This window comes from Perna viridis, chromosome 14 (genome assembly GCF_037379345.1).
Source record: "Perna viridis isolate PV_CMFRI_1.1 ecotype Kerala chromosome 14, ASM3737934v1, whole genome shotgun sequence".
Classification (NCBI taxonomy): domain Eukaryota; kingdom Metazoa; phylum Mollusca; class Bivalvia; order Mytilida; family Mytilidae; genus Perna; species Perna viridis.
Window position 1 is genome coordinate 27,095,205 of NC_142458.1, and position 13,108 is coordinate 27,108,312.

Below are 13,108 nucleotides of genomic sequence, written 5' to 3' on the forward strand. Positions count from 1 at the left end.
GTTTAACTTTTAACTAAATGGGACGAAATTTTCGGAATGGGCTTGACTGTATCTAACAAAGGAACATGATAATTCGATTCATGGAGCTCGATTTTTAAAAGCCATGCACACGCACAATTACCAATTATTGTTTTATTGGCAGAGTATTCTGATAAAAAGGTTTTGTGCCTATAAATTGATAGGATGACCTATAGTCGGCGTCACATAAATAACATACTGTTAAAATTTGAATAAAAATATTTTCTACGACTTTATTGACACCTACCGTCGTTTAAATTGTCTTAAATGACTTGCTCATTCGTTTAGCCAAACGGCTTCTCCCTAAACATTGAATGGTTAAATTCCGGTCAGATTTTAATTCTAGGTGCCAATATTTACATTGTAAAAAGTCGGCCATGTTTACAGTGATCGGGTTGCTAGGAGATGTTGTTTACGTTTAAATGGTTTGTCCAAAAACCGAAGAACCCAGAATGCACTTCGGCGTTATTTCGGATATCTCGGATTTATTTTACGCGAACAACGTACAATACCGAGAAGTTGATCAAGCAGACGATTGTCACCGGAGTTCGACGGGAACTTACGAACTTCGTTTGTAAACAAATCGTCCCGTAAAAACCAACATGGCGGATATTAGTATGGGATTTTCCCGTAAGGATTTGTTACGCATGATTTAAGCTAATAAGCGACTTGTTTTTGAGAAGCTGTTGGGCTAAACGAATGAGCAAGTCATTTAAGACAATTTAAACGACGGTTGGTGTCAATAAAGTCGTCGAAAATATTTTTATTCAAATTTTAACAGTATGTTATTTATGTGACGCCGAGTTTAAGTCTTTTTGCTAAATAGATATGTTGATGCTGAAATTATAGATAAAATTATTTTGTCCTCTAAAGTTGAGAAAAAATGTTTGCCTAGATACGGTGTTTGCTACATGGAGTACTTTCAGGGGCGCGGTTCCGGAATTTCTATCATTTAGAAGAGCACAAAAATTGTGGTTAGAAGAGAATCCTTAAATTCGGATAGTGAAACTATTGAGAAATCGATTTAACATAGCGGAAACAAAACTTGTCAGATATGTCTGGTCTTTGTCCCTGGATTACATTCTTTTGATTACCGCCATAACCTTACATACATATTATTTGTTGTGTTTTTGTGCTATTGTTTTGCTTTTTTTTGTTTTTTTTGTTTTTTGTTTTTAATGCTATATGTTGTGATCTTAATCCTTCTTCCTCCGTACTCCGCCTAAAAATAACATGCCACAAGCGTTAGCTTCATTTCAGATTTGAATAAATGATACCGATGAACATGATAATGATAACCATCATCGACCAAACCAAGGAAACATGAACAAAACAGTACAATTAACACAACGGATACAAAAACTAAAAAATAGATGAGCATGGAGGACTCCACTTTCAGAGTTTCATATGTTTATTGTTTTACATGTAACACACCGACTCTAATAAATAATTTACTTGGCTCGACTTGACTACAAAACTGCTTATATAAAAATGCCAATTGCATGATAATTGAATTAAATGTGATATTGAATGTTTCGTTTTGTTTCCATTTATTTCGCTTTTTTTTGTTTTGTTTTGGTTTGTTTGTTTGTTTGTTTGTTTCGATTCGTATCGTTTTGATTTCAGTTCATTTTGACTTGTTCCGTTTCGTTTCTATTGGTTTCGGTTCGTTTTGATTTCGTTTTTTATTGTACAGATATCCTTCGATTTTGGAACGTCTCGGGTTTTACATTGCCGCCGGCGTAGGACGATCGAAGCAGACGAAATGGCAACAGTTTTGGAGAAGCTGGTCTTTTATACGTGTATCTTTTTTCCAAGACTTTTTTACTACTACTTCGATGCTATAATTTCTACCTTTTTCCCTTCTAAACCAAAAAGTATTCGTGGAAAGATAGCCTTGGTCACAGGAGCGGGGCATGGTATTGGCAAAGAGATAGCACTGGAACTTGCCAGGAAAGGAGCGAAGTTAATACTGTGGGATGTCAACAAGGTTACTAAATTTGTATAAGACATATAATAGTTTTATTTGTAACTAGCTGGCTGCACATGACACCTGTGAGATTACTTACTTCATCCTATTTTGACTTTGTAATATAGTTCTACTTTATGACTTCAACCTGTTCAACAGGTTGTTTAGTACTTGGCCTGTTGACATCAGTTTGTTTATCTGAAATTTTATATCGTGAGTCACAAATGTTTAAAAAGCTCTACCAAACAGAGCTTGTGATTGTAGTTATATATACATGTATGCACTGACTTGAAATAAAATTTCTAGCTGTCTGTCTGTAAAGGTTTGTCAGTCTGTGAGACAGCTATACTGCATTAATGCACCTAAAGAAAATAAAATAGATTTGGGAACCATTTAGCCTTGTCTTATGAAATATTTAGTTGAGTTTAAACATTTATAATATCCAGAAATAACAATAATATTACAAGTAGTACCATGTAGCTAGTGTTTTCACAATTTTTTTTGCCTAAAAGGTCGAATAAAAATTTGGACAGGTCAAATGTATCGGTTCTTAATTGAATGATATGTAATTTTTTACCCCTAGAGCGGCCAGGCAGGTGTTTGAAGCATGTAAATTGGCCTCCAGCTTGTTCTTAATGGAAACACTGGTACCCCCTTTTGAAAAGTATCCTGAAGTCTTTTGCAGTGATAGAATTTTTATTTAGCCATGATCCATATGATCTGAATATGAACTATTAAAATGAAATTTGGAAACCATCATACATGCACTTACCCATACACATAGATCTGATAATTAAGATTTAATTGTCATAATTTTAGGTCACTAATGATGAAACAGCTTCAGAAATACGCAGCATGGGAGAGTCAGCCACTACATATCTGGTTGATGTCAGTAAAACTGATGACATACACAAAACTGCTGAACAGATGAGAAGAGAAGTTGGAGACGTTGACATTTTGGTAAATAATGCTGGCATCCTTAATGGTGGAGAATTACTGAAACTGAAGGAGCAACACATCAGGAGAACTTTTGAAGTTAACACTCTCGCTCATTTCTGGGTATGGTAGTTACGGATACAGTCTTGAAAGACTTCGTCTATCTGAAAATATTGTCTAATTTTTTCGGAGACGTGATCTGTAATCGAACATTTTTATTAGTTTGGCTAAAGAGAAAGTAAAATGTTCTCTGTAAGGACAGTCAATTTTTGTTACTTCCAGGACATGACTTTTTTTTTCATTGGCATAGATGTATAAGGGAACCTTAAGATTAAGGGGAATTAAGGTACAATTAATAACTATAGAGCTCACATTGCTTCTCAGTGCTCTCTAGAAATCCTGATAGGGACAAATATTAAGTCTGTACACTGTTCTATGACATGAACACAAGATTTTGTGACAGATATGTTATTGCTGAATAGAACATTTGTCAATTATAGTAATTGGACAAACAAAGATACTTTTGGGTCTCACAGTAGCTGAACCAATCTGTGCAACAAATATTGCAATTCGTCATTGGTCACCAATCGGTTTCCAATCAGTCATCGATCTGTCAAACCGATCCATTAAACTGGTGATCGCATCAAGTGACCAGAGAGCGGTCACTGTATTTTTCGTTTTTCGTTGTTTTCTTTGTCAATTTTACACATATTTACATAATGCAATAGATTTAAACATCAATTTATACTTTTATTTCACATTTCTTTTATTTTAAACTGATCATCTGCCATTTTTCATAACAAAACTGTGATCAGATTGGTCACCCGGGTCATCGGTTGTCGATCCATCAGTGATCAATCAGTCAGTGGTCATTGATCCGTCAAATCATTGCACGGATCAGTTCAAGGACTGTGTCATGATTTTGTATGCAGTTTTAAGCCAGTCAAATAAAACGTTTGACGTCTATTATTATTATGTTTTTCTTCATACACTTGTATTATTGGCCTCTACTCATGAGTATTAATTAGTCCTCAGATACAAATCTAGAAGCCTTTTGTAGGGTATCCATAGCTTTTTTAATTATTCATGTAATAATATTAATAGTTATAAAACTATTTGTAGACAGTGAAAGAGTTCATGCCAGCCATGTTAGAGAAAGACAATGGACATATTGTAACCATTGCTTCTATGTCAGCCAAATCAGGCACAGCATATCTAACTGATTACAGGTAATATCCAAGTCAATTATTAATCTGCTACATGTTTAGTTAAGTGTACATATGCATGTACAATGTAGCATGTGTATAAATAATTCAAAACAGGTAAAAAAATCTTGTAATGCATTAATGCAGTGTTCAAGGATTTTTGAAAAAAATTTAGATTTCCATTGAAAAACTCTAAATGAGGATTAAGTCTTCCATACTGGAAGTTTGCTTTCCAAACTTCACAAATCCTTAAAAAAAAGTTTAAGCTTTCTACTTGTAAAAGGGAAAGTGGACCATACTTTATAGTTCTCCCTCACCAAAATTGCACTCACACCTGGGTGATTGGAATGCAAAATCCTAGAATACTGTAATAATATCTCATGTACCAAAACTTATAGATACTAAACTTTTTTTTTATACGACCTAAAAACATTTTTTTCAATCATATAATGGTATGACCCTGTTCATGTCTTCCATCCATTAACTGTAAGTTTATTTATGAAAACATGACTAAAACTTATCCAGTCTTTTTGAAACTTTAACACATTTTTTTAAGAACTTGGCGGAGGGCTGTATTGTTTTTGGAGGTTTTTGCCCCATGCCTTTTGGAAATAAGGGGCTAAAAGGGGGAAAATATGTGTTATCATTAGAATTGATAGAAAAAGCTTATTATGGATCAGATTTTTATGATATAGATGTCAATCTGTTTCTTTTGGATTTCTGCATTGAAAATGTTTTACAAGGTAGGCTTACTCTGTAAGTGTTTTTGACTTACAAAGTTGGGCCACACCTAAAAGAATAAACTGTTGACAGCATTTTTGATTTTTGTTCGATTTTCAAAAAAAAATATTCATTGCATTTCTTACAAAAGTCCTTTTCTGCATTTTTTTCAATCAGATTTCAAGTATCACCTACCATTTTCAGATTATAAGGGGTAAAAAAAAGCACACACCAAAAAAATTTTTTAAAATATTTTTGGTCCGATTTCGATAAAAAAATTCTTGATTGGATTCTTTATAAAAATTCCTGCCTGCATTTTCAATAAGATTTTAAATATCAATTACTGTTTTAGAGTAAAAAGTGGTCAAAGGTGCCACGCCCCAGAAAATCTACATTTTTATTTTTTTCGCCTGATGTTGAAAACTTTTAATCAATTTTCAAATTTTGTGCTATGTTGTGTCAAAAAGCTGTTGTGTCCATAATGAACTATGTCCCTATGCTTAAGTGTGTCAAAAACTAATATTGTGTTCACACTTAACCCAACTGTTCAAGGTTCAACCACTGAGGTTGTATCATGCTATGCTCTGGAAGCTTTGTATTTATGACAGCTGTGTTTTAGTGGATGTAGTTCAGTATACTGCTGTTTGCCCTTCTAGCTTTTGGTCTGTCAAATGTTGTCAGAAATTTTAAAGAGTAATTTGGTAGAGTGCTTGTCATCTATTTTTCATTGTATTTTATTTTTTTCCATTACAAAGAAACAATGGGAATGTATGCCAGCCACCAAAAATTGTGTGAGCAATAAAAGTTTTTGGCAGATTCTTGGATATGTTGTTTTATATGACAAAATATAGGTTAAGTTCAATTTTTCAAAAATATTCCTTAATTGTCATTTCTGAGTTGCAGCCATTTTTCATGCAAAAAAGTGACTTTGACAATGTAATAATTTAAAAAGATTACAGTCTTTGAAATTAACCATCAGCCTGACAGCCATAGCTGGTTTAAAATGCGGGTCAGCTTGCGTGCCAATAATTACTATATAAGTTCATTAAATTTTTTTAGCTCAGGCATGTTGTCACAAATTTACAAGGATTTGCTGGATAGAATTCATAAATCTTTAGTCTTTACATGTATGTAATATGTTGTAATATTTGACTGAAATGAAGCGACCAGTATGCTATTTATTATACAAATGTAGATTTTTTTTCAGTAAAATACCGGTAGTTTACACTCATGGACTCAGACTGTGTATTCCATTTTTGCCACATCTACTTTTCTACCATTAAAATAAATATGAAAAAAAAAAATTTACAATTAAAATTATTGACCCAAAACTACTTAAATGAACCAACTAAGAAATTGTATAGAATTCTATGAGTACGCTGCAATGGCACAACTTAGTTTACGAGGACAGAAGTTGAATTTCTGAACTGGTTCATTGCTCTAAATATAAAAAAATACTAAATTACTAGCTTGGAATGAAAACAACTTGGTTTCAATACAAAAACTGAAAAATTTTAGACAAAGCCTCATTATTTTTCCCCAAATTCAGAGTTCAAGTTTTCTACTTAAAAAAAAACATTTAGCATGATAGTTATTGTTCTTCAACTTCTTGTTTGGATGTTAGATTTACACAGCTTTGGCAATAAAATCTTTGGTTCAACCTGTCTGTCTTTGCAAAGTCACACAGCACTATTGTTTTTACTTGTAAACTCAACCTTTCTTTCTTCAGTATCTTTTTATAATGTACGTTTATAATTTTAAAAAGTCTTTAACAATGACTAATTTTGGAAGAATTTTTTGGTCATATCTGAAAATGATATTTTATCTTGAAGTAAGATTTTATATGGATTTCCACTGCCAGAAATATTTTATTATCATTTTAACAATGTTAATTGCTCAGTTTTGTAGTTAATTTAATAAAGTAAACTGTTTGGAGCATTTGGAGGAAGATCTGTTTATTTAATCTACTTTTATTGTCTTTAAGTGGTGTTAAAAATATTCTGTGGTTGAGATGAGTTTAATACCCTCTTCTTAAGCTGTAACTTTATATTTCAGTGCATCCAAATATGCAGCATATGGATTTACAGAGGCATTAAATGAAGAAATCATGAAGTTGGGAAAGACAGGTGTGAAGACCACAACAGTTAATCCAATGTTTGTTAATACAGGACTTGTAAAAGAACCCACAGACAAGTAAGACTGATAAAGTAGATAGTCTAAGACTGAGGGACATAACTCTTGAAATATCATATTCAATTTCACCAAACCCTTTCAAGCATTCATTTAAAACAGAATGAAATACATCCAAGTTACTTTAATGCCTACATGAGATTAAACGTCAAAAAATAAAGACAAGTGTATCCATGATTTCTTGGAGTTATGCCCCTGAAGCCAGGTCTACATTAATTCTTAAGTGGCCCCAAGAGGAAGCTTGAAAAAAAAATCCTGAGACAAAAATATGAATTTTTAACTACATGAGAATAAAAGAGTATCTAAATATTGTTATTGTTCAAAATGTAGCTCAGAAATGATTATTATTGGTTATACATATTTTTCCAAGATTAAATATCAAATTATAATATAATGAATTTATTTACATAATTTACAAGTACAACTTAATAGGTTGTCTTTCAGCAGGTTGTAACTCTACCATATTTTTTCTTACATCACTTCTAGCTTTAGCAGAATTATTTAAGTAAATGTGTCAAATATTTCAGTCATGGTAAATTTGTTTGACAAATTAATGTGATTTAGGAAAGGTCACATAAAAGTATTGAAGAAACAAATGTTATACACACATTTTCTGAAGAAATTGTTCAAAAGTGGGGCTATAGAGTTCTTTTTAATTAAATAGTTGGCAAATAATGCACCCAAAATTAGGAGTTACTGGATTCACTCCTTTCGAAAACAATAATTAAGTGGCATTTTAGATACTAGTTGTTTATACAGCTCTCTTAATCTAAATTAGTACATACATGTATATGTTAAGGCTGTTCTTGTACTCCCACTTAAGGAGTGGGTGATTTGTATATTGGAATCGCCTTGTACATCCATCATTCTGTCTGTAAATGTGTATCAACTTAGTTGGTGCTGATTAAATTTTGTCAAAATATGGAAGGGTTATTTAAAATCCTGTTGATTTTCAATTTTTATAGGTCTATTGTCAAAGTCATAGAGAAAAATTTTTACACAGCAAAGAATATGTTACACTTTTAAAAGTGCTTTTTGTCATTTATAGTCATGCTAGGGTTGATAAGTAGTTAGTCTTTTTCAATAAAAAGTTAGCAGTATGTGACTTCTACCTTTGTATCTCTCTTATGTTTCAATTAGAGCTGGAATGTACATGTACCAGTTAACTACATGTACATGTACATTTCTTTGAACTCAGTTACAATCATACTCATGTACTACAAGTTTTAAATTTTCTTTACACATCAATAATTAGAATGTTATTTTTCTTTGTATTTTAGGATGTTCCCAATATTGAGTCCCAAAGATGTTGCCTTTGAGACAGTTAAAGGAATTCTTTGTGAAGATGAATTTGTTTATATTCCAAGATCATTGTCAGTTCATCTTAGAGTTGCTATGTAAGTCTTGTGCCATTTGATTAACTTTTAAATCTTGAATGACTGTTTAAAGTTAAATAAGATGAATTAAATGCATCAGAATGTTTCCTGCTTTTCTTAGATATCATAAAATGTCTACATGATGTTGAACTTTTCATTGGCAACTGTTTGTTATTGAAACAGCTTTTAATGGTAGAGTGTTTTGAAAGTTTCCTGTTATTTTACTGGACAGAATGATATTATATTGTATACTGAGCTCAGATGTAATGAGTTGTATGTTTTCATCTAGCTATGTGTAAGTCTGCTAGATTTACAAACTTTAATGAAAATCATTCAAAGTAATGATGATATCCATGGTATGACATTGTGACATCACAATAGTGTTTCAGTTACATATTCACATACATGTACATGTAGCAGACACTTATCATTGCTGATTCACCCAATTAAGGATCCAGTCTAGGTGTTCAAGGTCATTGTTATTGTGTCATCTTTTGTTTCTTTGACTTTGTTACTTATTGCTCTCTTTTTATACCCTGCCACAAGAAATGGCAAGGTATGTCATATCTTTCATAGAGTTGCATGTCCATCTGTGTGTCATTTTGTTTGTCTCCATCCCCTGGTGGTTTCCAGATGATAATTTGAGAACGAATCAGTGATTTTTTTTTCTAACTTACCACATTTGTTATGTACTCCTACACCATAAGAGGTGGGAATTCTGTTCTTCCATAGTTAGGATGGCACCAAGTCAGAAACTAGCTTGCCAGACTTAACATTTAGCATTGCTGGAATAACTTATTGTGTATCATAAGAAACATGTTGTTCAGCTTTCAGGAAAATTCAAAATGTAGTTTTTGAGTTAGGCCATTTTGAACAATTTGCCCTCCCCTTTTTGTCACTTTTCATGGTGGGGTATCACTAAATATTCCATTATTTTTTGCATTCTTGTTGACTACAACTTCTTGTTTGTTCAATTTTTGTGTGAATACTTAGTTTAAGTGGTGTTCTTGTATCCACTCTGTTGACTGTTAACAATAAAACTGAGAAAAATTGAGTCACTAGAAAATCATTTCTTCAGGAGGTAGACCTATTGTAAGGAACATAACTCTTGAAATCAGTGATACGTTTGTATCATATTCAATTCACCAAAACTTATTAAGCTTTAATTTGAAACAGAATGAAATCAATCCAAGTTATTTTGATGCTTACATGAGATTGATTTAAAATGCTGAGTACAAACGTTCCAATGATTTTAAAGAATTGTGTCCCTGACCAGAGGTCTACCTCCTTAAACCTTATATTATAGTCTATAGCATAGATTATTTCAGTTTACGTAATGGGTCATTAATGAAAAGTATTGAAATAGACTTGTTTTTATACTCATTGAAACCTTAAAATATTTTTTTTGTTCTGTAAAATGTCTCTGCCTTTGGTGTAAATTTTATTTTACTAGTTTTTATGCGTCTGCAAACAAATTTTTGTTGTATAATGGTATCACCCTGTCTTCATCGTTGGCATTGTAGTTGTCCATTAAATTTAGTTTATTTATGAAAAATTGAGCATTGCTTATAATTATAAGATCTTTGAAATCTTAATACATTGATTTTAGGGACATGAGGGTGGTTTCTGTAGTTTTTGGAGGCATTTGCCTCACCCGTTTAGAAATAAGGTGCTAAAAGAAGGAAAATGGGGGTTGATCATTATTAGAATTGATAGGAGAAGCTTATTGTTGATCCGATATTTATTATTCAGATGTCAATCTGTTCCTTTTGAAATTCTGTTTTAAAAATATTTTATAGGGTAGGCTTATTTTCAACTGGGTACAAAACTGAACCACGCCTACAAAAATAAACTTTTATGAAAATTCCTGTCTGTGTTTTTAAATCAAATTTCAGATATCTCTTACAGTTTTTGGGTGTTGCCACACCCTAAAAAATCAACATTTTTAATTTTTTTAAACTTTTTAATTGAATTTCTAATTTGTATTATATTATGTCCAAACCAGTTGTTGTGTCCATAATGGGCTGTTAGTCTCTATACTTAATTGTGTCAAAAACTAATATTAAAAAAAAACCAGCAAAAATAACTTCTTGTCTTGTCTAAAAAATCATCTACTTGTTTCAAAAATGGCAAAAATTAATACCTGTTAAAAAGTTTTGCTTGAAAAAAAAATCTTAAAAAAATATGCAACATTTATCAAAGATAGGGGTTTGCTGTTTGTCTATGTGCCCATCTTTACAAACTTTTTCTTCACATTTTCCCTTACAACCCATCACAGCCACTTGATATTTTGACTGAAATTCTTCTTGCTAAGATTAATTTTGGTTCAGATTCAATTTTGCTGTTTGACAGCTTGGTTTCATGGCTTTAGTATAGCCTTGGCGTTTAAACTTTTCTCTGCAATTTCTCATCACAGTACATTTTGTCACCTAGGATTTTTTTCTAAGTAGGTTATTTTTTGTGCTTGTAGGTTATTTCCAAGGAAGTTCCAGAAATACATGAAATCAGTGGCAGAACAAGGCATTGTACCTCAGTATGACCCCCATGTCAAGTCAGATTAGGAGGCAGACTGTCTATCAGTGTATGCCATCTACTTTTTGTCTTTGTAATTACATGTATTTGTATGGGTTAAAGATCAAAACACAATATTTTTAACACGGTATGTTATATTCAGTATATCTTTGAATAATAGTAAAACAAATAATGATGTAAAATAATGTTAAATTCAGCTTCTTATGGTTTTGCTGTTCACAAAAAAACATTTACTTGAAGAACTTTACTTTTCTGGATAATTAAGAATTCTTCAAAATTAATTAAGAATTCTTTAAAATTTTGACCTGGTTATGCAAAATACTTGTAGATTTTTTACTCAATTGTATACTGTAAACATAATTTTTTGTGAACCGATAACAATGAGAATAATACATTCTAGCTAATACATGTACTATTAAATACATGTTAAAAAAAGAAACAGTAAATTTATACCTGTAAGTATGTTTATTTGACAAAAAAATACTGAAATAGGTTCTAATACAGTATATTCCCAAACCAAAATAATTTCACATGATTTTCACCTAAATTTAGCACATAAATTTGTTTACAGACCTTGAGCCACAAAACTTGAAAAATTACTTAAGTCTGAGAAACTCTCAACTTTTTGTAATATCATCTGTTTTGAATACTTTAATTGGAGTTACACTGTGCCATAGAAATTAAGAACATTCTCAGTCTTAAGTATTTTTTAAGTTTTGTGGCACTGGGGCCTGATTTCTTGTGCATTGAGCCTTCACATGAAGTTCATATTAAGGATGTTTACTGCCCTATTTAAAAATAATAAGGATTTCAAAGGGTTATGATCTTAGAAGCTAAAACAAAAGAAGAAAAAGTAGATGGGTCAGTGTGCTCATTTTTGAGATATGAGCATTTAAAATTTTGGTGGGAGAAGAGTTTCTCTAGATTTTCCATAGGTTTTATCTTAGAAGGTTTTATCTATTAAAAATACTAAAGAAATTACAAGGATTTTTTAAGAACTTTCACACATGAACAATATTTACCTGTGTAGGTATTAAATCCTATTATTGTCTATGTGGTCTTAATATACTACTGTCAACACTAATTTTAATTTCTTCATTCTCCACAGAGTAGATATTATCAGTGGAGTCACAATGTCTCCAATCTACACAGGGGAGTCATCATTTCAAAAATTATCTGTAGTTTATTACTCTTGTCTTTGTACCAAGATATTGTTAATGGTTCTAGAAGTTTAGTAATATTTCTCAGTTATGGACAGAAAAAAATCTTGAAAAGTTAAGAAATGGAGTTATTTTATCCTAGTTTTTACTTTGGTGGAGTCAGTGGAGGACATGAGTGACTCCACTGTGAAGAGTGGAGAAATTAAAATTTTGGTTGACAGTAGTGTATATACAAATACCTGTGGCATACATTTTCAGTAGCTTAAACTTTCCAGTAATTCAAGAGAATACATTATTGGCTGTATGATGCATGCAACTTCTTTTATGTTACACTGTCCACTGCCTGTGGCGGAAGTGTCCATTTTCTATGGGCACATTTCTACCAAGTTACGCTGGAAAAACTGCCCCATATGTTTTCATATCTTCAAATTTTTTTTTGTTTAACAAGCATTATTCACAATGCTTGGGGCATTCTTTTTTACATATAAAACAACCATTTTTCCATATATATGTTTACTATTATCATTTTTGAATAAAATTATATACAATTATGTACAATAATGTACAATTATGTACAATAATGCTCAATTATGTACAATATTTATATGATTATATATGTTTTATAAGATTTACACTGTCAAGATATCAATGTGTGATGTCATTTATGTTTTAAATTAAGGCATGACTGTCAACTTCAGACAAATTTTTTGTAAAGCAAGTTCAAATTTCTTTTTGTCTCAAGAACTTAGATAAATTCTGTTCTTTTTTTACCATATTTTTACATCCAATTTTGTTAATTTCAGCTTCTTTTGTTGGTTCCCATAAAATCATGTCTGATTTTACTCCCCCATACAAAGAATTTTACGAGTATGGGTCCCTCTAGTTACTGTAATTGTAATTAATTGATTCAGTGTTTATGATGAAAATATTGTGTTATAATTCTTTAATAAAAATGTTCTTAATAAATTTGATACTGCTTAATAAAATTTTACATATCTCTTG

General features: G+C 31.6%; 1 protein-coding gene across 1 annotated transcript; it reads left to right on the plus strand.

The window, feature by feature from the left end:
* The first annotated feature begins 1,727 nt into the window (after positions 1 to 1,727).
* LOC148598832 (17-beta-hydroxysteroid dehydrogenase 13-like) lies at positions 1,728 to 13,108 on the plus strand. Its single transcript, XM_088561138.1, has 6 exons — positions 1,728 to 2,008; positions 2,807 to 3,046; positions 4,046 to 4,152; positions 6,904 to 7,041; positions 8,319 to 8,435; positions 10,885 to 13,108. Exons 1-6 carry the CDS (start codon positions 1,784 to 1,786, stop codon positions 10,973 to 10,975), a joined length of 918 nt encoding a protein of 305 aa, XP_088417264.1. The 5' UTR covers positions 1,728 to 1,783; the 3' UTR covers positions 10,976 to 13,108.

Excerpts from the sequence above, each read along its gene's own strand:
- LOC148598832 (XM_088561138.1), top strand. The coding sequence starts at position 1,784 with ATGGCAACAGTTTTGGAGAAGCTGGTCTTTTATACGTGTATCTTTTTT. Across the intron at positions 3,047-4,045 it reads ACACTCTCGCTCATTTCTGG|ACAGTGAAAGAGTTCATGCC; the intron begins GTATGGTAGTTA and ends AACTATTTGTAG. Across the intron at positions 4,153-6,903 it reads GCATATCTAACTGATTACAG|TGCATCCAAATATGCAGCAT; the intron begins GTAATATCCAAG and ends TTTATATTTCAG.